This window comes from Blennius ocellaris (genome assembly GCF_963422515.1).
Source record: "Blennius ocellaris genome assembly, chromosome: 8".
NCBI lineage: Eukaryota > Metazoa > Chordata > Actinopteri > Blenniiformes > Blenniidae > Blennius > Blennius ocellaris.
In genome coordinates this window covers 30,209,821-30,233,549 of record NC_137657.1, presented here as the reverse complement: position 1 = coordinate 30,233,549, position 23,729 = coordinate 30,209,821, and the positions used below count along the sequence as shown (strand labels likewise).

The 23,729-nt window shown below is 48.0% G+C and overlaps 1 protein-coding gene across 1 annotated transcript; it reads left to right on the top strand.

The window, feature by feature from the left end:
• Positions 1–13,147: 13,147 nt before the first annotated feature.
• On the top strand, positions 13,148–22,657 carry notchl (notch receptor, like). Its single transcript, XM_080501545.1, has 7 exons — positions 13,148–13,722; positions 15,402–15,577; positions 16,850–16,911; positions 18,721–18,844; positions 19,410–19,507; positions 20,402–20,733; positions 21,601–22,657. Exons 1-7 carry the CDS (start codon positions 13,298–13,300, stop codon positions 22,121–22,123), a joined length of 1,740 nt encoding a protein of 579 aa, XP_080357671.1. The 5' UTR covers positions 13,148–13,297; the 3' UTR covers positions 22,124–22,657.
• Positions 22,658–23,729: the final 1,072 nt, after the last annotated feature.

Below are 23,729 nucleotides of genomic sequence, written 5' to 3'. Positions count from 1 at the left end.
TGTGTTGTTGTTGTAATGTTGGTCTGTGTTGTTGTTGTTGGAATGTTGGTCTGTGTTGTTGTTGTTGGAATGTTGGTCTGTGTTGTTGTTGTTGTAATGTTGGTCTGTGTTGTTGATGTAATGTTGGTCTGTGTTGTTGTTGTAATGTTGGTCTGTGTTGTTGTTGTAATGTTGGTCTGTGTTGTTGTAATGTTGGTCTGTGTTGTTGTTGTTGTAATGTTGGTCTGTGTTGTTGTTGTAATGTTGGTCTGTGTTGTTGTTGTTGGAATGTTGGTCTGTGTTGTTGTTGTTGGAATGTTGGTCTGTGTTGTTGTTGTTGGAATGTTGGTCTGTGTTGTTGTTGTAATGTTGGTCTGTGTTGTTGTTGTTGGAATATTGGTCTGTGTTGTTGTTGTTGTAATGTTGGTCTGTGTTGTTGTTGTTGGAATGTTGGTCTGTGTTGTTGTTGTTGTAATGTTGGTCTGCGTTGTTGTTGTAATGTTGATCTGTGTTGTTGTTGTTGGAATATTGGTCTGTGTTGTTGTTTTTGGAATGTTGGTCTGTGTTGTTGTTGTTGTAATGTTGGTCTGTGTTGTTGTTGTAATGTTGGTCTGTGTTGTTGTTGTAATGTTGGTCTGTGTTGTTGTTGTTGGAATATTGGTCTGTGTTGTTGTTGTAATGTTGGTCTGTGTTGTTGTTGTAATGTTGGTCTGTGTTGTTGTTGTTGTTGGAATGTTGGTCTGTGTTGTTGTTAAAATAACTTCATCTCAATCTATGTGGTTGTATATGATTATTTGAAAACGTGTATTTTGTTCATTGAGTTGTTTGTTTGTTTGTCAACAGGAAGTGAATCGTTCTAATCATTCATGTTGAGACTTTCACAAATTGTTTTTCAGGATTGTGACCTGATTTAAAACCCAAAAAAGACAACAGTAATCATAAACTAGCACATCACAACCACAAGTCAAGGCTTTACAGCCATACTGCTAAATATTTAGAAACGTTTAGTCTTGTGCTTTGTTTACACCAGTAGACCCAGTAAACGTGAAAATATAAAAGATTGTCCCCCACTAAAACTAGCCGCAACGTTCGCTCTGAACTCACACCTGTCAAGCCCATTATTGTCTCGAATGCCATCACATTCCTCGTTGCCATGGCAACGACCTCTGACATTTATCAAGCTCTCGACCTGCTTCACTTCCTGTTGCTATTCACTTCTTCTGGACACTTCCTGTTTATGTCGGGACGACTTCCTGCCAACTTCCTGCCGCCTCCAGCGGCCTGAGCGGCGGCATTGTTAGCGGTCGCTAACGGCTTGAAACAATGAGTGTGTGTGCGTCGGCCATGTGGAGCAAACAACTCCAGAAACAACTCCAGAACCAACTCCAGAACCAACTCCAGAACCAACTTCAGAAACAACTCCAGAAACAACTCCAGAACCAACTCCAGAACCAACTCCAGAACCAACTCCAGAAACAACTCCAGAAACAACTCCAGAAACAATGTCAGAAACAACTCCAGAACCAACTCCAGAAACAATGTCAGAAACAACTCCAGAACCAACTCCAGAAACAACTCCAGAACCAACTCCAGAAACAACTCCAGAAACAACTCCAGAAACAACTCCAGAAACAATGTCAGAAACAACTCCAGAACCAACTCCAGAAACAATGTCAGAAACAACTCCAGAACCAACTCCAGAAACAACTTCGGAAACAACTCCAGAAACAACTTCAGAAACAACTCCAGAACCAACTCCAGAAACAACTCCAGAACCAACTCCAGAAACAACTCCAGAACCAACTCCAGAAACAACTCCAGAAACAATGTCAGAAACAACTCCAGAACCAACTCCAGAAACAATGTCAGAAACAACTCCAGAACCAACTCCAGAAACAACTTCGGAAACAACTCCAGAAACAACTTCAGAAACAACTCCAGAACCAACTCCAGAAACAACTCCAGAACCAACTCCAGAAACAATGTCAGAAACAACTCCAGAAACAACTTCGGAAACAACTCCAGAAACAACTCCAGAAACAACTCCAGAACCAACTCCAGAAACAACTCCAGAAACAATGTCAGAAACAACTCCAGAACCAACTCCAGAAACAATGTCAGAAACAACTCCAGAACCAATTCCAGAAACAACTTCGGAAACAACTCCAGAAACAACTTCAGAAACAACTCCAGAACCAACTCCAGAAACAACTCCAGAACCAACTCCAGAAACAACTCCAGAAACAACTCCAGAAACAACTCCAGAAACAATGTCAGAAACAACTCCAGAACCAACTCCAGAAACAATGTCAGAAACAACTCCAGAACCAACTCCAGAAACAACTTCGGAAACAACTCCAGAAACAACTTCAGAAACAACTCCAGAACCAACTCCAGAAACAACTCCAGAACCAACTCCAGAAACAACTCCAGAACCAACTCCAGAAACAACTCCAGAAACAATGTCAGAAACAACTCCAGAACCAACTCCAGAAACAATGTCAGAAACAACTCCAGAACCAACTCCAGAAACAACTTCGGAAACAACTCCAGAAACAACTTCAGAAACAACTCCAGAACCAACTCCAGAAACAACTCCAGAACCAACTCCAGAAACAATGTCAGAAACAACTCCAGAAACAACTTCGGAAACGACTCCAGAAACAACTCCAGAAACAACTCCAGAACCAACTCCAGAAACAACTCCAGAAACAATGTCAGAAACAACTCCAGAACCAACTCCAGAAACAATGTCAGAAACAACTCCAGAACCAATTCCAGAAACAACTTCGGAAACAACTCCAGAAACAACTTCAGAAACAACTCCAGAACCAACTCCAGAAACAACTCCAGAAACAATTCCAGAAACAACTCCAGAAACAATGTCAGAAACAACTCCAGAACCAACTCCAGAAACAATGTCAGAAACAACTCCAGAACCAACTCCAGAAACAACTTCGGAAACAACTCCAGAAACAACTCCAGAACCAACTCCAGAAACAACTTCGGAAATAACTCCAGAAACAACTCCAGAACCAACTCCAGAAACAACTTCAGAAACAACTCCAGAACCAATGTCAGAACTATGACCCCCTCCCCACATGGACCCCTGACGATCACCTGGACCCCTGACCCCCCACATGGACCCCTGACCTTCACCTGACCCCTGACCTTCACCTGACCCCTCACCTTCACCTGGACCCCTGACCTTCACCTGACCCCTCACCTTCACCTGACCCCTGACCTTCACCTGGACCCCTGACCTTCACCTGACCCCTGACCTTCACCTGGACACCTGACCTTCACCTGGACTCCCTGACCTTCACCTGACCCCTGACCTTCACCTGGACTCCCTGACCTTCACCTGGACCCCTGACCTTCACCTGGACTCCCTGACCTTCACCTGGACCCCTGACCCCCCACCTGGACCCCCTGACCTTCACCTGGACCCCTGACCTTCACCTGACCCCTCACCTTCACCTGGACCCCTGACCTTCACCTGGACTCCCTGACCTTCACCTGACCCCTGACCTTCACCTGGACCCCTGACCTTCACCTGACCCCTGACCTTCACCTGACCCCTGACCTTCACCTGGACTCCCTGACCTTCACCTGACCCATGACCTTCACCTGGACCCCTGACCTTCACCTGACCCCTGACCTTCACCTGGACCCCTGACCTTCACCTGAACTCCCTGACCTTCACCTGGACCCCTGACCCCCCACCTGAACCCCCTGCAGTTCACCCACAGAGAGTGTTATTACCTTGCTTGGTTCTAATGTCAAGTTCTCATGAAGCTGCTCGACAAAGTCGCTATTACACATATAGTTATTACACAGTTATTACACATATATGCATTACACATATAGTTTCTACGTGTAGTTATTATACACAATTATTACACATATAGTTAGTACACACATATAGTTATTACTCATATAGTTATTACACACATAGTTATTACAAAATAGTTATTCTACATGTAGTTATACACATAGTTATTACACATATAATTATTACACATAGTTATTACACATAGTTAAATGCACGTGTAGTTATTATACATATAGTTATTACACATGCAGTTATTACACATGTAGTAATTACACATGTAGTTATTACTATAGAAACGATTACAGTAAAATTGTATGTATATATATATTGGGTGTGAAATGAGATTTTAAATGTCTTTCTGCTGGTCAATCTCATGTGTCCACAGCGGTGTCCACTGATCCCTGGGGTCAGTGTCCGGCCAATCGGAAGTGCCAGGACAAATTTGGGGACGGGTCATGTGACCGAGAATGTATGGAGGCTGATTGTCTGCGGGACGGGTTCGACTGCCTGAAGGACCGGAGTCACTGCAAGTAACTAGTACCTGACGTACACGTTCAGTCCTACATCATCCAATTCACTACAGTCAAGACATCTGGTATACATCTGGCCCCGCCCCCCAGTGGCTCCATCTCCCAGTGGCCCCGCCTCCCAGTGACCACATTTAAATAATTTCCCCTTTGGGAAACTGAACCTTATTTTCTAACAAAATAAAACGAGACATGCAAAAGAATACTGACTGGGTTAGTCCAGAACTAGTCCACCACTAGTCCACTGGTCCACCACTAGACCACTAGTCCACCACTACACCACTAGTCCACTAGTCCACCACTACACCACTAGTCCACCACTAGACCACTAATAGTCCACCACTAGACCACTAGTCCACCACTAGACCACTAGTCCACCACTACACCACTAGTCCACCACTAGTCCACCACTAGTCCACCACTAGACCACTACTAGTCCACCATTAGGCCACTAGTCCACTACTAGTCCACCACTAGACCACTAGTCCACCACTAGTCCACCATTACACCACTAGTCCACCACTAGGCCACTAGTCCACTACTTGTCCACCACTACACCACTAGGCCACTAGTCCACTACTAGTCCACCACTACACCACTAGACCACTAGTCCACTACTAGTCCACCACTAGACCACTAGTCCACCACTAGTCCACTACTAGTCCACCACTAGGCCACTAGTCCACTACTTGTCCACCACTACACCACTAGTCCACTACTAGTCCACCACTAGTCCACCACTAGGCCACTACTAGTCCACCACTAGACCACTAGTCCACCACTACTCCACTAGTCCACCACTAGACCACCAGTCCACTACTAGTCCAATACTAGACCTCCACTACACCACCACTAGTCCACCACAGTCCACTACTAGTCCACCACAGTCCACTACTAGTCCACCACTAGTCCACCACAGTCCACTACTAGTCCACCACTAGACCACTACTTGTCCACCATTAGGCCACTAGTCCACTACTAGTCCACCACTAGACCACTAGTCCACCACTAGTCCACCATTACACCACTAGTCCACCACTAGGCCACTAGTCCACTACTTGTCCACCACTACACCACTAGGCCACTAGTCCACTACTAGTCCACCACTACACCACTAGACCACTAGTCCACTACTAGTCCACCACTAGACCACTAGTCCACCACTAGTCCACTACTAGTCCACCACTAGGCCACTAGTCCACTACTTGTCCACCACTACACCACTAGTCCACTACTAGTCCACCACTAGTCCACCACTAGGCCACTACTAGTCCACCACTAGACCACTAGTCCACCACTACTCCACTAGTCCACCACTAGACCACCAGTCCACTACTAGTCCAATACTAGACCTCCACTACACCACCACTAGTCCACCACAGTCCACTACTAGTCCACCACAGTCCACTACTAGTCCACCACTAGTCCACCACAGTCCACTACTAGTCCACCACTAGACCACTACTTGTCCACCATTAGGCCACTAGTCCACTACTAGTCCACCACTAGACCACTAGTCCACCACTAGTCCACCATTACACCACTAGTCCACCACTAGGCCACTAGTCCACTACTTGTCCACCACTACACCACTAGGCCACTAGTCCACTACTAGTCCACCACTACACCACTAGACCACTAGTCCACCACTAGACCACTACTAGTCCACCACTAGACCACTAGTCCACCACTAGTCCACAATTACACCACTAGTCCACTACTAGTCCACTAGTCCACTACTTGTCCACCACTACACCACTAGTCCACTACTAGTCCACCACTAGTCCACCACTAGGCCACTACTAGTCCACCACTAGACCACTAGTCCACCACTACTCCACTAGTCCACCACTAGACCACCAGTCCACTACTAGTCCACCACTAGACCTCCACTACACCACCACAGTCCACTACTAGTCCACCACAGTCCACTACTAGTCCACCACTAGTCCACCACAGTCCACTACTAGTCCACCACTAGTCCACCACAGTCCACTACTAGTCCACTACTAGTCCACCACTAGTCCACCACAGTCCACTACTAGTCCACCACAGTCCACTACTAGTCCACCACTAGTCCACCACAGTCCACCACTAGTCCACTACTAGTCCACCACTAGTCCACTACTAGTCCACCACAGTCCACTACTAGTCCACCACTAGTCCACCACAGTCCACTACTAGTCCACTACTAGTCCACCACTAGTCCACCACAGTCCACTACTAGTCCACCACAGTCCACTACTAGTCCACCACAGTCCACTACTAGTCCACTACTAGTCCACCACTAGTCCACCACAGTCCACTACTAGTCCACCACAGTCCACTACTAGTCCACCACTAGTCCACCACAGTCCACTACTAGTCCACCACAGTCCACTACTAGTCCACCACTAGTCCACCACAGTCCACTACTAGTCCACCACAGTCCACTACTAGTCCACCACTAGTCCACCACAGTCCACTACTACTCCACCATGCCCACTACAGTTTCATTTCAGCACCAAAGGATGAAAAAGGTTGGGTTAGCGGTTAAGCCCCGCCCACTGGGTGGGTTAGCGGTTAAGCCCCGCCCACTGGGTGTCACTCTATGACGAGAGAACGCTCCTTCAGTAATATGACTCTAATGTGTCCCCTCTCTGTCTGTCTCTCGTCCTCTCAGCCCGGGACACGTCCCATACTGCCGGGATCACTACGCAGACTCTCACTGCGAGGTGGGCTGTGACAGCGCCCCCTGTGGGTGGGACGGCGGGGACTGCCTCAAACAGCAGAAGTGGCAGTGGGCCAAAGGCACGCTGGTCCTGCACACCAGCGTGCCGCTGCAGCGCTCCACCTTCACCAACACCTCCGTCCTCTGGGCGCTCAGCGTCCTGCTGCAGGCGCCCCTCAAGCTGCGGGGCGCCGCCCCCCTGGCCGCCAGCAGCGACGTGTTCCAGTTCAACCCCCAGGAGCTGGAGGCCCTGCTGGCCCAGGAGCCCCCGCCGGACTCCAACGGGTCGGTACCGCCTGCACTGCAGCTACGCTCTGCAGCTACGCTCTGCTTCATAACCACAGGCCGGCCCAACCTGGCAACCAGGACATGCTGGGTCACACCAAACCTGGCAACCAAACTTTAAGGCAAATGCAGTGACATTAATTCTAAGGAATATAAATGAATACAGAGCTTAAAAGAGCAAAGGCAATGCAAGTAATTCCAGACCTACTCAGTAAGGAAGTTAGTTCAAGGAGGAAGAAATGAAGTGAGTATGAACAGAAATAAATGATGAATGGTTACTGAAATGCTCAGATACTCAACTGAATGAATAGATGGATGGTCAGAAAAAACTCAGCTGCTCTGCTAAAGTGTCAGCTGCTAAAGAGTCTCAGCTGCTAAAGAGTCTCAGTCGCTCTGCTAAAGAGTCTCAGCTGCTAAAGAGTCTCAGCTGCTAAAGAGTCTCAGTCGCTCTGCTAAAGAGGCTCAGCTGCTAAAGAGTCTCAGTCGCTCTGCTAAAGAGGCTCAGCTGCTAAAGAGTCTCAGTCGCTCTGCTAAAGAGTCTCAGCTGCTAAAGAGTCTCAGTCGCTCTGCTAAAGAGTCTCAGCTGCTAAAGAGTCTCAGTCGCTCTGCTAAAGAGGCTCAGCTGCTAAAGAGTCTCAGTCACTCTGCTAAAGAGTCTCAGCTGCTAAAGAGTCTCAGTCGCTCTGCTAAAGAGTCTCAGCTGCTAAAGAGGCTCAGCTGCTAAAGAGTCTCAGTCGCTCTGCTAAAGAGTCTCAGTCGCTCTACTAAAGAGTCTCAGCTGCTAAAGAGTCTCAGTCGCTCTGCTAAAGAGGCTCAGCTGCTAAAGAGTCTCAGTCGCTCTGCTAAAGAGTCTCAGCTGCTAAAGAGTCTCAGCTGCTAAAGAGTCTCAGTCGCTCTGCTAAAGAGTCTCAGCTGCTAAAGAGTCTCAGTCGCTCTGCTAAAGAGTCTCAGCTGCTAAAGAGGCTCAGCTGCTAAAGAGTCTCAGTCACTCTGCTAAAGAGTCTCAGTCGCTCTGTTAAAGAGTCTCAGTCGCTCTGTTAAAGAGTCTCAGTTGAGTTTCAAAGTAAAGTGATAAGAAAAGCCAGAACGGCTGAAGAGTTTCGCTTCCTGTATGAACAGTTCATGTCGCCGAGTCTCGTAGTATCACAGTTTGTTGAATGGACCTGGACAAACAGAGTCGTGTCTCTGTCTCTCAGCTCACTGCTCTTCAAGTGGTTAGGGTTATAAGGTTAGGGTTAGGGTTAGAGGGTTAGGGTTAGAGGGTTAGAGTTAGAGTTAGAGTTAGAGTTAGGGTTAGGGTTAGGGTTAGAGTTAGGGTTAGAGGGTTAGGGTTAGAGGGTTAGGGTTAGAGGGTTAGGGTTAGAGTTAGAGTTAGGATTAGAGTTAGGGCTAGAGGGTTAGGACTAGAGTTAGAGGGTTAAGGTTAGAGGGTTAGGGTTAGGGTTAGGGTTAGAGGGTTAGGGTTAGAGTTAGAGGGTTAGGGTTAGAGGGTTAGGGTTAGAGTTAGGGTTAGAGGGTTAGGGTTAGAGGGTTAGGGTTAGAGGGTTAGGGTTAGAGTTAGGGTTAGAGGGTTAGGGTTAGAGTTAGGGTTAGAGGGTTAGGGTTAGAGTTAGAGGGTTAGGGTTAGAGGGTTAGGGTTAGGGTTAGAGGGTTAGGGTTAGAGTTAGAGTGTTAAGGTTAGAGGGTTAGAGGGTTAGGGTTAGAGTTAGAGTTAGGGTTCGACTAACAGACTCGTGTCTCCGTCTCTCAGCTCGCTGCTCTTCCTCCAAGTGGACAACCGGCCCTGCTCCCGCCCCCCCCCCCTCCCCCTCCTCCTCCTGCTTCCCCTACGCCACCGAGGCCGCCAGCTTCCTGCGAGCAGCGCTGCAGCTGAGACCCCCCTCCTTCCTCAGCCCCCCCCAGCTGAAGGCCGTCATCAGCGTCAGGGGTGTCCGCCAGGAGATCGGGAGCCGAGAGGAGGAGGTCTTCCCACAGGAAGTAAGAGGTAGGCTAAAGCTCTCACACACACGTACACACACATGTACGCACACACGCCACGTGTTTATAAAGAGAAACCTAAAATGTTCAGACAAAGAATATATTAGATTCAAAAGAATGAAAAGTGTCTTCAGGTTGATCAATAGATTGATCGTTTTGTCAATAAATAGATGGATCCTCAGGTTGATCAATAGATTAAAGCATCAAGCTACAAAAACAGTTGATCAGAACAGTCAGTCTCAGACAAGAAACCATTGACTTGTCTCAGTGAGGACAATTTATTGATCCTGACCCTGATCCAGGACCTGGTCCTGGTCCTGGTCCTGGCCTGGAGCAATCAGACGAGATGAACCAAGAGACGAGATGAGAGACGATATGAGACATTTCCTGCTCCTGTCGTTCAAAATTGGAAGTTTTGCAACGAAGACTGTTTATTTTTATTTTATTTTAACTTTTGAATAAAATAAAAAGAAATATAAAACCAACCAGATCCAGCACCTTGAGACTGTATGCTAGCTGTAAGGAAGGAGGCCGAGGACTAGTGAGCGTGAGAGCCACTATCCAGGATGAAACATCCAAGCTCCGTACGTACATCAAGGAAAGGGCTCCAACGGATGACATACTCAACCAAAGTCTCAGACAATGGCGAGATGAGGAGGTGCTGGAAGAGGGACCATCATGGGAGGACAAGATGAGGAGGTGCTGGAAGAGGGACCATCATGGGAGGACAAGCCCCTACATGGGATGTACCACCGGAACATAACTGAAGTGGCTGATCTCAAGTCCTACCGATGGCTAGAGAGGGCTGGCCTACAGGACATAAGTATATATATATATATATATATATATATATATATATATATATATATATACATATATATACCAATGGCTAGAGGGCTGGCCTACAGGACAGCACAGAGGCCCTCATCCTGGCTGCACAGGAGCAGGCTCTGAGCACCAGAGCCATAGAAGCCCAGATCTACCACACCAGACAAGACCCAAGGTGTAGACTGTGCAAAGAGGCACCTGAGACCATCCAGCACAGAACTGCAGGGTGCAAGATGCTAGCTGGGAAAGCATACATGGAACGCCATAACCAAGTGGCTGGCATAGTGTACCGACACATCTGTGCGGAGTATGGTCTGGAAACCCCAAGGTCACAGTGGGAGAACCCCCCCAAAGGTGGTGGAGAATGACCGATGAAGATCCTGTGGGATTTCCAGATACAGACAGACAGGATGGTAATGGAGAACCAAGCAGACATTGTGGTGGTTGATAAAGGGCAGAGGAAAGCCGTGGTGGTGGATGTAGCAATACCAAGTGATGGAACGTCAGAAAGAAGAAATACCAAGTGATGTAACATCAGAAAGAAGAAATACCAAGTGATGGTAACATCAGAAAGAAGAAATACCAAGTGATGTAACATCAGAAAGAAGAAATACCAAGTGATGGTAACATCAGAAAGAAGGAGGACCAAGTGATGGAACATCAGAAAGAAGAAATACCAAGTGATGGTAACATCAGAAAGAAGGAGGACCAAGTGATGGAACATCAGAAAGAAGAAATACCAAGTGATGGAACATCAGAAAGAAGGAGGACCAAGTGATGGAACATCAGAAAGAAGAAATACCAAGTGATGGTAACATCAGAAAGAAGGAGGACCAAGTGATGGAACATCAGAAAGAAGAAATACCAAGTGATGTAACATCAGAAAGAAGAAATACCAAGTGGTGGAACATCAGAAAGAAGAAATACCAAGTGATGTAACATCAGAAAGAAGAAATACCAAGTGGTGGAACATCAGAAAGAAGAAATACCAAGTGATGTGACATCAGAAAGAAGAAATACCAAGTGATGGAACATCAGAAAGAAGAAATACCAAGTGATGGAACATCAGAAAGAAGGAGTACCAAGTGATGGAACATCAGAAAGAAGAAATACCAAGTGATGGTAACATCAGAAAGAAGGAGGACCAAGTGATGGAACATCAGAAAGAAGAAATACCAAGTGATGGAACATCAGAAAGAAGAAATACCAAGTGATGGAACATCAGAAAGAAGAAATACCAAGTGATGGTAACATCAGAAAGAAGGAGTACCAAGTGATGGAACATCAGAAAGAAGAAATACCAAGTGATGGTAACATCAGAAAGAAGGAGGACCAAGTGATGGAACATCAGAAAGAAGAAATACCAAGTGATGGTAACATCAGAAAGAAGAAATACCAAGTGATGTGACATCAGAAAGAAGAAATACCAAGTGGTGGAACATCAGAAAGAAGAAATACCAAGTGGTGGAACATCAGAAAGAAGAAATACCAAGTGGTGGAACATCAGAAAGAAGAAATACCAAGTGATGGAACATCAGAAAGAAGGAGTACCAAGTGATGTAACATCAGAAAGAAGGAGTACCAGGGGCTCAGAGAGGAGCTGGAGAGGGCTTGGAAGGTGAAGGTGACAGTAGTGCCCTCGGGGCAGTAACCCCCAAACTGGAGGAGTGGCTACAGCAGATCCCTGGAACAACCTCTGGTAGAGGACCAGGACCCTCAAGCTCCCAGGCCTCTGGTAGAGGACCAGGACCCTCAAGCTCCCAGGCCTCTGGTAGAGGACCAGGACCCTCAAGCTCCCAGGCCTCTGGTAGAGGACCCGAGCTTGGAATAGAAAAACAGGTGACCGCCTGCGGAGGGCGAGAGGGGAATTTATTATATATATATATATATATATATATATATATATATATATATATATATATATATATATATATATATATATATACATAAATGTGTGTAGTCAGGCAAGGAGTCCTGGGGGTTTCCAGAGTTTGGGGTTGGAGATGGGGCTGAGATGGAGGTGAGGTGGAGACAGAGGTGAGGTGGAGGTGAAGTGAGGTGGAGACAGAGGTGAGGTGGAGGTGAGGTGGGGGTGAGGTGGAGACAGAGGTGAAGTGAGGTGGAGGCAGAGGTGAAGGGGAGGTGGAGGTGAAGTGGAGGTGGAGGTGGAGGTGAGGGGGAGGTGAGGTGAGGTGGAGGTGAGGTAGAGACAGAGGTGAGGTGGAGGTGAGGTGGAGACAGAGGTGAGGTGAGGTGGAGACAGAGGTGAGGTGGAGACAGAGGTGAAGTGAGGTGGAGGCAGAGGTGAAGTGGAGACAGAGGTGAGGTGGAGGTGAGGTAGAGACAGAGGTGAGGTGGAGACAGAGGTGAGGTGAGGTGGAGACAGAGGTGAAGTGGAGACAGAGGTGAGGTGAGGTGGAGGTGAGGTGGAGACAGAGGTGAGGTGGAGGTGAGGTAGAGACAGGTGAGGTGGAGGTGAGGTGGAGACAGAGGTGAGGTGAGGTGGAGGTGAGGTGAGGTGTGGGAAGAAATGTTTTGATTGGGCAGCTCACCACGTTCCAGGATTGTTGAAAGAAAAGGACGAAGCTGATTGGACGGAGGGTTTGATGATGTCATGGTAACAGCAGAGAGTTTGAGGGGTTGTAATGTCCAGCCACTGAAAATCAGGCTGATCAGCTACATTTGTGATTTCAGTTTATAAACATATCCTAACTACGATTAACTGTAACTACAAGTGTATTCACAAAACAGGAGCTTTGTTTTTATACTGAATTCCTTTGTGGAGATCTTTAGTGGAAGGTATCAGTGTTTCTATCTGACGAGCTAATTCAGTTCAAGAAGTTTATTATAAAAGTCAAACATAGATCTATATTTCATTTCGCTTAAAATTGTCATAATAATGAAATGCAGATCTAAAAGTCTACTTCCACTATTGGAAATACTAATCAGCTGTGTGACCTGAGTGTTGATTCTTTGGCAAGAAAAGAAGTAAATCTGCTTCTGTGGGGTAAGTAGTTCTGTGTCATGACGTCTGAGGGATGAATAGAGTATTAATTCATTTAAAAGATAAAGGCTAATAATGAAGCTTGTAGCTGTAAAATGATGTGAATTAACTCTTCAGTTCCCTGAAGGAATGTTTCTGCCAATAAAAAGGTGATGAAGGTTCCCAGCAGGGTGCCGTTGGAGGAGAGGCCTCTCATCCCTGTCTTCTGCCCCAAAGAGCCCCCCCCGGCCTGGCTGTGGGCCGTGGGAGCCACTGCCACTGCCCTGCTGCTGGCCGGACCCCCCGCAGTGGTCCTGCTGGTGAGGAGGGTGAGGAGGGGGAGGAAGGGGAGGACAGGGAGGCGCCGGGCCGAGAGGGAAGGCACCGACCGGCTGAGACCGCGGCCCAAACCAGCCGACGGAGACGGGAACGGCAAAGCCAAAGCCTGGATGTCCATGTCTCACGTTCCTCACGGGGACCAGAGGGACAGGACCTGCAGAGGAAAGGACAGACTCAGCCTGAGGACGAAGAAGAAGAAAGACAAGGAGGACAAGAAGAGACGCAGGGAACCTCTGGGGGAGGACGCCATGAGGATGAGGTGAGTAAAACCTCCAGCCTTTAGTGGTGGTGTATACCAGACAGTATTAATGGAAGTGAAAGATACCAGACAGTATTAATGGAAGTGAAAGGTACCAGACAGTATTAATGGCAGTGAAAGATACCAGACAGTATTAATGGAAGTGAAAGATACCAGACAGTATTAATGGAAGTGAAAGATACCAGACAGTATTAATGGAAGTGAAAGATACCAGACAGTATTAATGGAAGTGAAAGATACCAGACAGTATTAATGGAAGTGAAAGATACCAGACAGTATTAATGGAAGTGAAAGATACCAGACAGTATTAATGGCAGTGAAAGAAACCAGACAGTATTAATGGAAGTGAAAGATACCAGACAGTATTAATGGAAGTGAAAGATACCAGACAGTATTAATGGAAGTGAAAGATACCAGACAGTATTAATGGAAGTGAAAGATACCAGACAGTATTAATGGAAGTGAAAGATACCAGACAGTATTAATGGCAGTGAAAGATACCAGACAGTATTAATGGCAGTGAAAGATACCAGACAGTATTAATGGAAGTGAAAGATACCAGACAGTATTAATGGAAGTGAAAGGTACCAGACAGTATTAATGGCAGTGAAAGGTACCAGACAGTATTAATGGCAGTGAAAGATACCAGACAGTATTAATGGAAGTGAAAGATACCAGACAGTATTAATGGAAGTGAAAGATACCAGACAGTATTAATGGCAGTGAAAGAAACCAGACAGTATTAATGGAAGTGAAAGATACCAGACAGTATTAATGGAAGTGAAAGATACCAGACAGTATTAATGGAAGTGAAAGGTACCAGACAGTATTAATGGCAGTGAAAGGTACCAGACAGTATTAATGGCAGTGAAAGATACCAGACAGTATTAATGGAAGTGAAAGATACCAGACAGTATTAATGGAAGTGAAAGATACCAGACAGTATTAATGGAAGTGAAAGATACCAGACAGTATTAATGGCAGTGAAAGAAACCAGACAGTATTAATGGAAGTGAAAGATACCAGACAGTATTAATGGCAGTGAAAGGTACCAGACAGTATTAATGGCAGTGAAAGATACCAGACAGTATTAATGGAAGTGAAAGATACCAGACAGTATTAATGGAAGTGAAAGATACCAGACAGTATTAATGGCAGTGAAAGACACCAGACAGTATTAATGGAAGTGAAAGATACCAGACAGTATTAATGGAAGTGAAAGATACCAGACAGTATTAATGGAAGTGAAAGGTACCAGACAGTATTAATGGAAGTGAAAGATACCAGACAGTATTAATGGAAGTGAAAGGTACCAGACAGTATTAATGGAAGTGAAAGATACCAGACAGTATTAATGGAAGTGAAAGATACCAGACAGTATTAATGGAAGTGAAAGATACCAGACAGTATTAATGGCAGTGAAAGACACCAGACAGTATTAATGGAAGTGAAAGATACCAGACAGTATTAATGGAAGTGAAAGATACCAGACAGTATTAATGGAAGTGAAAGATACCAGACAGTATTAATGGCAGTGAAAGATACCAGTGTACTCAAGTACCGCTGGTACCTCAGCAGCTACTACCTCTGTGGGAAGAGGCGGCAGCAGGCAGGAAGTGAAGCCTTGTGGAAAACAGGAAGTTGACAGACTGGGTGTTGGATGTCTTCTGGTGGTCCAGGCCTCTGAACCGGGACCAGGATGTGGCCAGCGACACCGACTTCACCCAGAGTTCAATGGAGGACGTTAGCATGAGAAGCTCCCGGCGCCAGGACGACGCCACCATCTGTGACCACCGGACCCCGGAGCAGAAACCGTACCGAGCCGGAACCTCACAGCCCCAGAGGGCCGTACAGTGTAAGGAAGCAGAACATTTCTTCATTCATTCTCAATACTAAAACACACATTTCATCTTTAACGTGTCAAACATAACACAACAGGCTAACATGTATAAGATTCAGATTTGAAGTGAAGGAGGGGGGCTGTTGCTTTGGTCTATCAGCCTTGATAGACAATGTTCAGAATAGACGGACCCGGCGGATCCAGAGTCGCTGCAACCACCCTAACCCTAACCCCAACCCCAACCCACCACCCTAGCCTACCCCCTTAACCCTAACCCTCTAACCCAAACCCAAACCCTAACCCTAACCCTAACCCTAAACCCTAACCCTAACCCTAACCCGGCGGATCCAGAGTCGCTGCAACCACCCTAACCCTAACCCCAACCCCAACCCACCACCCTAGCCCACCCCCTTAACCCTAACCCTCTAACCCAAACCCTAACCCACCACCCTAACCCACCCCCTTAACCCTAACCCTCTAACCCAAACCCTAACCCACCACCCTAACCCACCCCCTTAACCCTAACCCTCTAACCCAAACCCTAACCCACCCCCTTAACCCTAACCCTCTAACCCAAATCCTAACCCACCCCCTTAACCCTAACCCTCTAACCCAAACCCTAACCCACCACTCTAACCCCAACCCTAACCCTACCCCTAACCCCAACCCACCACCCTAACCCACCCCCTTAACCCTAACCCTAACCCCAACCCACCACCCTAGCCCACCCCCTTAACCCTAACCCTCTAACCCAAACCCTAACCCACCACCCTAACCCACCCCCTTAACCCTAACCCTCTAACCCAAACCCTAACCCACCACCCTAGCCCACCCCCTTAACCCTAACCCTCTAACCCAAACCCAAACCCACCACCCTAACCCACCCCCTTAACCCTAACCCTCTAACCCAAACCCTAACCCACCCCCTTAACCCTAACCCTCTAACCCAAACCCTAACCCACCACTCTAACCCCAACCCTAACCCTAACCCCAACCCACCACCCTAACCCACCCCCTTAACCCTAACCCTAACCCCAACCCACCACCCTAGCCCACCCCCTTAACCCTAACCCTCTAACCCAAACCCTAACCCACCACCCTAGCCCACCCCCTTAACCCTAACCCTCTAACCCAAACCCTAACCCACCACCCTAGCCCACCCCCTTAACCCTAACCCTCTAACCCAAACCCTAGCCCACCACTCTAACCCAGGAGTTAGTCAGGAGTTTTATTTCTACTCTTTCTCTCACAATGAGTTAAGTAACCTGGGTTGTTGTTGCCTCACAGCTCCACCTAGAGGGTGGGAGAGGAACGCCATGCCGCCACCTCTCCTCAGTCCTCCTCAGCAGGTCTGTGTTCATGTTACTGTCTTTGTTTTCTGTCGTCTTCCCACAATTTAGACTGTTTAGAATGTGTCTTCATCCCCAAAGCAATCTAGAATCCACCTGTTGCTAGGAGACACTCACTCTGGGGGGGACCCGGGGGTCTGTTCTGGGTCTTGCTAAGGGGTAAGCTCAGGGAGTTGGGGGGCTTATTCAGGGGAGGGGGGGGGGGTTGCTTAGAGGGGGGAGATCATGGAGGGAGATAGGGGAGGTTGAGTGTTGCTCGGGGGGGATTTGGGCGGTGGGGGGTCTTGCTTATGGGTGTAGGGGGGGTTGAGAGTCTTGCTCGGGAGGGGGAAGATTTGGGGGTGTTTCAGGTCTTGCTCAGGGGGGAGGATGCGGGGGGTTGTAGGTCTTTCTCAGGGGTAGGATTTGGGGGGTGTTTAGGGTCTTGCTCGGGGGGGTGATATAGGGGGTTAATGGTCTTGCTGGGCGGGGGAGTGTATGGGGGTTTTGAGGTGAAATGTTTAGGGACTGTGGGAGGAACCACAAAAGCTGAAGGAAAGCCAAGTTGGGGTTGGGGTTGGGGTTAGGGCTTGGTTTCAGTTTGGGGTTAGGGCTTGGTTTCAGTTTGGGGTTAGGGCTTGGGTTCAGTTTGGGGTTAGGGCTTGGGTTCAGTTTGGGGTTGGGGTTCAGGTCTGCTGAAGCAGGGTGATTACATCATTATATTCAGGTGTGCTGAAGCAGGGTGATGACATCATCACGGTTCAGGTGAAGCAGGGTGATGACCTCATCATGAGGTTCAGGTGAAGCAGGGTGATGACATCATCACTAGGTTCAGGTGAAGCAGGGTGATGACCTCATCATGAGGTTCAGGTGAAGCAGGGTGATGACATCATCACTAGGTTCAGGTGAAGCAGGGTGATGACCTCATCATGAGGTTCAGGTGAAGCAGGGTGATGACCTCATCACGAGGTTCAGGTGAAGCAGGGTGATGACCTCATCATGAGGTTCAGGTGAAGCAGGGTGATGACCTCATCATGAGGTTCAGGTGAAGCAGGGTGATGACCTCATCATGAGGTTCAGGTGAAGCAGGGTGATGACATCATCACTAGGTTCAGGTGAAGCAGGGTGATGACCTCATCATGAGGTTCAGGTGAAGCAGGGTGATGACATCATCACTAGGTTCAGGTGAAGCAGGGTGATGACCTCATCATGAGGTTCAGGTGAAGCAGGGTGATGACATCATCACTAGGTTCAGGTGAAGCAGGGTGATGACATCATCACTAGGTTCAGGTGAAGCAGGGTGATGACCTCATCATGAGGTTCAGGTGAAGCAGGGTGATGACATCATCACTAGGTTCAGGTGAAGCAGGGTGATGACATCATCACTAGGTTCAGGTGAAGCAGGGTGATGACCTCATCATGAGGTTCAGGTGAAGCAGGGTGATGACATCATCACTAGGTTCAGGTGAAGCAGGGTGATGACGTCATCATTAGGGTCAGGTGAAGCAGGGAGAGACTAAACCAGGACAGGCCCTCCAGGGTCCATCACCAGGTCCCACAGAACCAGAGTCCAGGACATTGTGGGTCAATGTAGCCGTAGTTTAGAAAGAACCCCGTCCTTCATTCAGATACTGAAGAAGATCTGGTCTTGGACACTGAGCAGTGAGACGGTCTCAAACTGGCTGATGGTTCTGGAGATCTCACAGTCATTGCCTGTGCCAGGTGACCCTCATGGTCCTTCCAAGGTGGGGGGGGGGGGGGGGGGGTTTAGGCAGGCGGATCAGGCCTGTCCAATAACGTGTCCCCTGCTGGTCCTGGTTGTGTTGCCAGTCGGCGGAGTGGTGTGGCCCGGACGGTTCCGTGGTCCTGATCCGGGCGGTGCGTAGCGGGCTGGACCGGGTGGTGCTGGAGCTGCTGCGAGCCGGAGTCCCGGTCAACAACACCGACCATACCGGTAAGGCTTCCTGGTTCATCCAGCCATGTTTCCGTGGGACAGACAGCTTCACGCAATTCTGATGTCCAACTTGAAATCCTTTTAGAGGAGAGCTGGTACACATCCAGTCTGACTCCTCACAGTAACTCTTCCTCCTCTTCCTCCCCTGCACTTCTTCTTCATCCTGCTCTCCCTCTTCTGGCTCCTCCTGCACCCCCCCCCCCCCCCCCCCCCCCACCCCCCGTTGCCCCCCCAGCCCCCCTGCTGGCCTCCTCTGACTCAGAACAAAGTTAATGTGTTCAACACATTAACTCTGTCTCTTCAACCACATCAGTTTCTCTCTCTCTGTCTGTCTGTCTGTCTCTCTCTCTCTGTTTGTCTCTCTCTCTCTCTGTCTCTCTCCCTCTGTCTGTCTCTCTCTCTCCATTCTTGATGTCATTCTCCTTATCTCTCCATCTCTTCACCATCCAGGCTGGATTCTGTTGTATAAAGTTTGTTTACTGGCTGACTTGCTCCCCCTCCACTTTCCCTCCCTTCTTCCCCTCTTCCCCTCTTCCCCTCACCCCTCCACTCACACCTGTGTCAGGGAGGTCAGCCCTCCACTGGGCATGCTCCGTCAACCACCTGACACTAGCAAGGACTCTGATTCGCTACGGAGCCGCAGTGGACCTTCAGGACAACAAGGTGGGCTAACCCCTGACCCCCCCAACTCTAACCCCCCTAACCTTAACCTTCAGGACAAGATGGGCTAACCCCCAACCCCCTGATCCTAACCCGCTTAACCCCAACTCTAACCCCCCTAACCTTAACCTTCAGGACAAGATGGGCTAACCCCCAACCCCCTGATCCTAACCCGCCTAACCCCAACCCTAACCCCCTAACCCCAACCCCCCTAACCTTAACCTTTAGGACAAGGTGGGCTAACCCCCAACCCCCCGACCCTAACCCCCCTAACCTTAACCCCCCTAACCTTAACCTTTAGGACAAGGTGGGCTAACCCCCAACCCCCCGACCCTAACCCCCCCGACCCTAACCCCCCTAACCTTAACCTTTAGGACAAGGTGGGCTAACCCTAACCCTCTCAGGGTGGCGACTTTGGAAAATGGTCTGGATTTCAGTGTTTGTCAAATACAAAGTCAGCACAGACTTCATGGTTTCATTACTTTAGAGGAAACGTTCCTGCACTTTTGTGCATCAAGGATGTTAATCAGAGCATTTCTTATTATTATTATCTCATGGCAAGGAGCCTTATCCAGCTCACAGCACTTGGTTCGGAATACTTCTTTCAGGCATTATGGGATTGTTTTTTTATGTCATAAAGCTTAATTATTCCTTTCAAAATGTGTCACTTTAATATAGACGATGCATTTATAGGATGAACTACCCCAGGAACAATCTGGGACTTAAAAGGCCAACAAGGAGTGAATGAAAGCACCAGTTAACAAGATACCTTAACAAGTGTAAAGTTGAGACGACCTGATGTTCAGATCAAGTTACTTTATATTTCCACTGAATCCCATCAACTGTTTGCCATAAATGATGCGTCCTGTATCCACCTGCTCTTTGTGCTGCTTGCAGGGTGAGTCGCCGCTCTTCCTGTCCGCCCTCCACGGCTGCTACGACACCGCCAGGCTCCTCCTCCTCCACGGCGCCAACCTGGAGCTGCACGACCGCAGGGGGCGCCGCGCGCTGGAGGTAGCCAGGGAGGGCATGCACCACCCCGTCCTGGAGCTCCTGCTGGCCCACCAGATCCACCGAGGCCCCGTGGCTGTGGACGCCGGCGGCGACATGATTTGGAACGAGCATGTTCTCATGTACTCGCCATGGGCCGGGTCGCCGGGGCTGGCTGGGCGGAGCGCCTCCTTCTCTGGGATCGTAGGCCCCCGAGACGTGGCTCCACCCCCACACAAGTAAGCTTTCCACAGGCCAGATGTTTACCACAGTCCAGCTGCTTTACACAGTCCAGCTGTTTACCACAGGCCAGCTGTTTCCACAGTCCAGCTGTTTACCACAGGCCAGCTGCTTTACACAGTCCAGCTGCTTTACACAGTCCAGCTGTTTTACACAGTCCAGCTGTTTGGTCTGAATGCAGTGTGAGCCCACTCACCTCAGATCCAATGAGGGTTAGCGTTAGCGTTAGCATTAGGGTTAGCGTTAGCGTTAGTTCAGTTTGACTTGAGGCTCCTGACAGAGTTTCCTGGTCAAGGTGACGGAGGACGAAACAAACAACCATGGAAACAAGTGAAGACGACACACTGAAGTGTTGATGGAGACGCTGATCAGTCCTCCAATGTACATCAGCCTATGAGGTTATACTTCTGCCTTGCTTGCAGACTTCAGGACTTGTAATGTGGTTATACTTCTGCCTTGCTTGCAGACTTCAGGGCTTGCAATGTGGTTATACTTCTGCCTTGCTTGCAGACTGCAGGACTTGTAATGTGGTTATACTTCTGCCTTGCTTGCAGACTGCAGGACTTGTAATGTGGTTATACTTCTGCCTTGCTTGCAGACTTCAGGGCTTGTAATGTGGTTATACTTCTGCCTTGCTTGCAGACTTCAGGGCTTGTAATGTGGTTATACTTCTGCCTTGCTTGCAGACTTCAGGACTTGTAATGTGGTTATACTTCTGCCTTGCTTGCAGACTGCAGGACTTGTAATGTGGTACACCAAGCAGGAACACCATGGCAGGAGCACATGACACAATCCTCTAAACTAGATCAACTAACCAACTACAAATATAATAAAGTTGACTCTGTTGGTTCTCTCTGTGTGTCTAGTGATTGGTCGACGAGCCGCATGCAGTACCCGCCCCCTCAGAACTGGCGGCCGCAGCTCAACCAATCAGCGACGGCGCTCGTCCCCCCAAGAGTCATGGGCCGCTCGCCTCGGCCAATCAGCACTCTGCAAGAAGTGACCTCAGAAGACGAGGACCGGGACCGACCCCAGGAAGCCCCCAGAGCGGCCACGCCTCACTTCCTGTCCCCACAGCCCACCCCTCGCCAGCGCTCCTTCTCCTGCACCCAGCATGCACTGCAGCGCCGCGCCAGCGCCCCCCACCAGCCAGAGCCCAACTACCTGATGGTGACGGAGCCCATGGAGCGGCCCCCCCCCCCCCCCTCACTCAGACACCGCCACCGCCTCGGACCGCCAGCTGGCTGTGAACGCTGCCGCCGCCCCCGCCAACATGGAGCAGAAACCCAGGGGTCAAAGGTCAAACACTCCAGATTCTACACAAACTGCCTTATAGGGAATACCCCCCCACCACACACACACACACACAATCCCTTCTCATGTTTTTAATGTCAATCTGTTCAATGTCTCATTAATGTCCCAATATAGCATTTTAAATTGTTTCTCTACAGATTTGAACTTTGCTCAATTGTGATTTTTTTATATTATATTTTTGTATTTTGTACTTTATTAACTTTGGCTGAGCTGACTGAAGCTGCATGTCACATATCACTGTAAATATTACATTAATAATACAAACCAGATGTCAAAGGTTATGATGGTTTATGTTGATTGCTTGTTTCCAAAAGAATTTTCTGGTTAAAAAATATTTTTTCAAAATGATTCTTCACTGTTTCTGCTCTCAGTGTTAACTAATTTAATAACTTCACAGAAAAGTATTTATTCTAAATGAATAGTTTGGTTTGTAGAAGTTGCAGCCTTCCTTTGAGTTCTGAAAACATTTCTCCGGTTTTCTTTGACTTCACATTTCCTTCACATATTAAAGAGGCAACCCAACAATCGTTAAGTATTTTGCATATTTATTTAAGCTCTGTGAAATTATTCTTTTTTTTAACATTTGAATTCATTTTCATTAAGAACAATTTGTCCTTCAATAAAATGAGTTTTGACCTTCAGCTCGTTGAAGATTTTATTCCTAATGTTTCTTAAATCTTCAATCTTTTTATTTTCCACTAAACTTTCTACACGTCAGATTTTGTTCAGTCACAACAACAAAACATCAGACATCATTTCTGATGTTATTTCTTGCTTGACCTTATTTTTTACTCGTTTAATTAACTGTGAATCTGAAACTCAGAGAGAATCTCACTCATGGCGATGCAGATGGTTCATTCGGGACTCGGTTGCTGGACTCGTCTGACACTGCCGATGACCCCATGAGCAAACAAGCAGCTTTTGAAGTATTTAGACGTTTCACTTCCAGACGAAGCCGTTTAACAGGCTCCTCCTTCCTAACCACGTGTGGTATAAAAGAAGAAAGAACAAGTGTTTTGAAGAGGAGCTCTGGATGAGACTGGAGCAGAACCAGTCTGTTGTCATTCTGTCTTTCTTTGGTTACAAGCAGCAACTTGGATTTCTTTTTCTCCAGCAGGCAGTACGTTCTAACGGTCCAGCTGCTCCGTGTGATACTGGACTTCCCTCGGTTCCACAGTCTCATGGTACTTTGTCTTGTCCTCAGACAATTATGAGAATCTGAGAAAACACTTTATTTATATGTTACTTCTGGAGGTTTTTAAATAATAATCCTGACAAATGTTATCAAACAATATTTTAATCTGCTTTTGACCATGAGCCAATCAACTCATTCTGCATTGTTCTCCCACTGGTTCTGTGTGAACATCTGCCAACCTCTGGAGCTGCTTCATCCTGGGCCTCAGCTGAACTAGTGACTGGTATTAGTGACTGGTACTAGTGACTAACCCTAACCTCTGGAGCTGCTTCATCCTGGGCCTCAGCTGAACTAGTGACTGGTACTCGTGACTAACCCTAACCTCTGGAGCGGCCTCAGCTGAACTAGTGACTGGTACTAGTGAGTGGTACTCGTGACTAACCCTAATCTCTGGAGCTGCTTCATCCTGGGCCTCAGCTGAACTAGTGTAGCAGTCACTGAACTAGTGAGTGGTACTAGTGACTAACCCTAACCTCTGGAGCTGCT

What these genes read in the sequence shown, in the direction of transcription:
- notchl (XM_080501545.1), top strand. Translation starts at nt 13,298, where the DNA reads ATGAAGGTTCCCAGCAGGGTGCCGTTGGAGGAGAGGCCTCTCATCCCT. An exon ending in GAGGACGCCATGAGGATGAG is followed by an intron (nt 13,723 to 15,401) that starts GTGAGTAAAACC and finishes CTGGTGGTCCAG; the next exon opens with GCCTCTGAACCGGGACCAGG. An exon ending in GTGGCTCCACCCCCACACAA is followed by an intron (nt 20,734 to 21,600) that starts GTAAGCTTTCCA and finishes CTGTGTGTCTAG; the next exon opens with TGATTGGTCGACGAGCCGCA.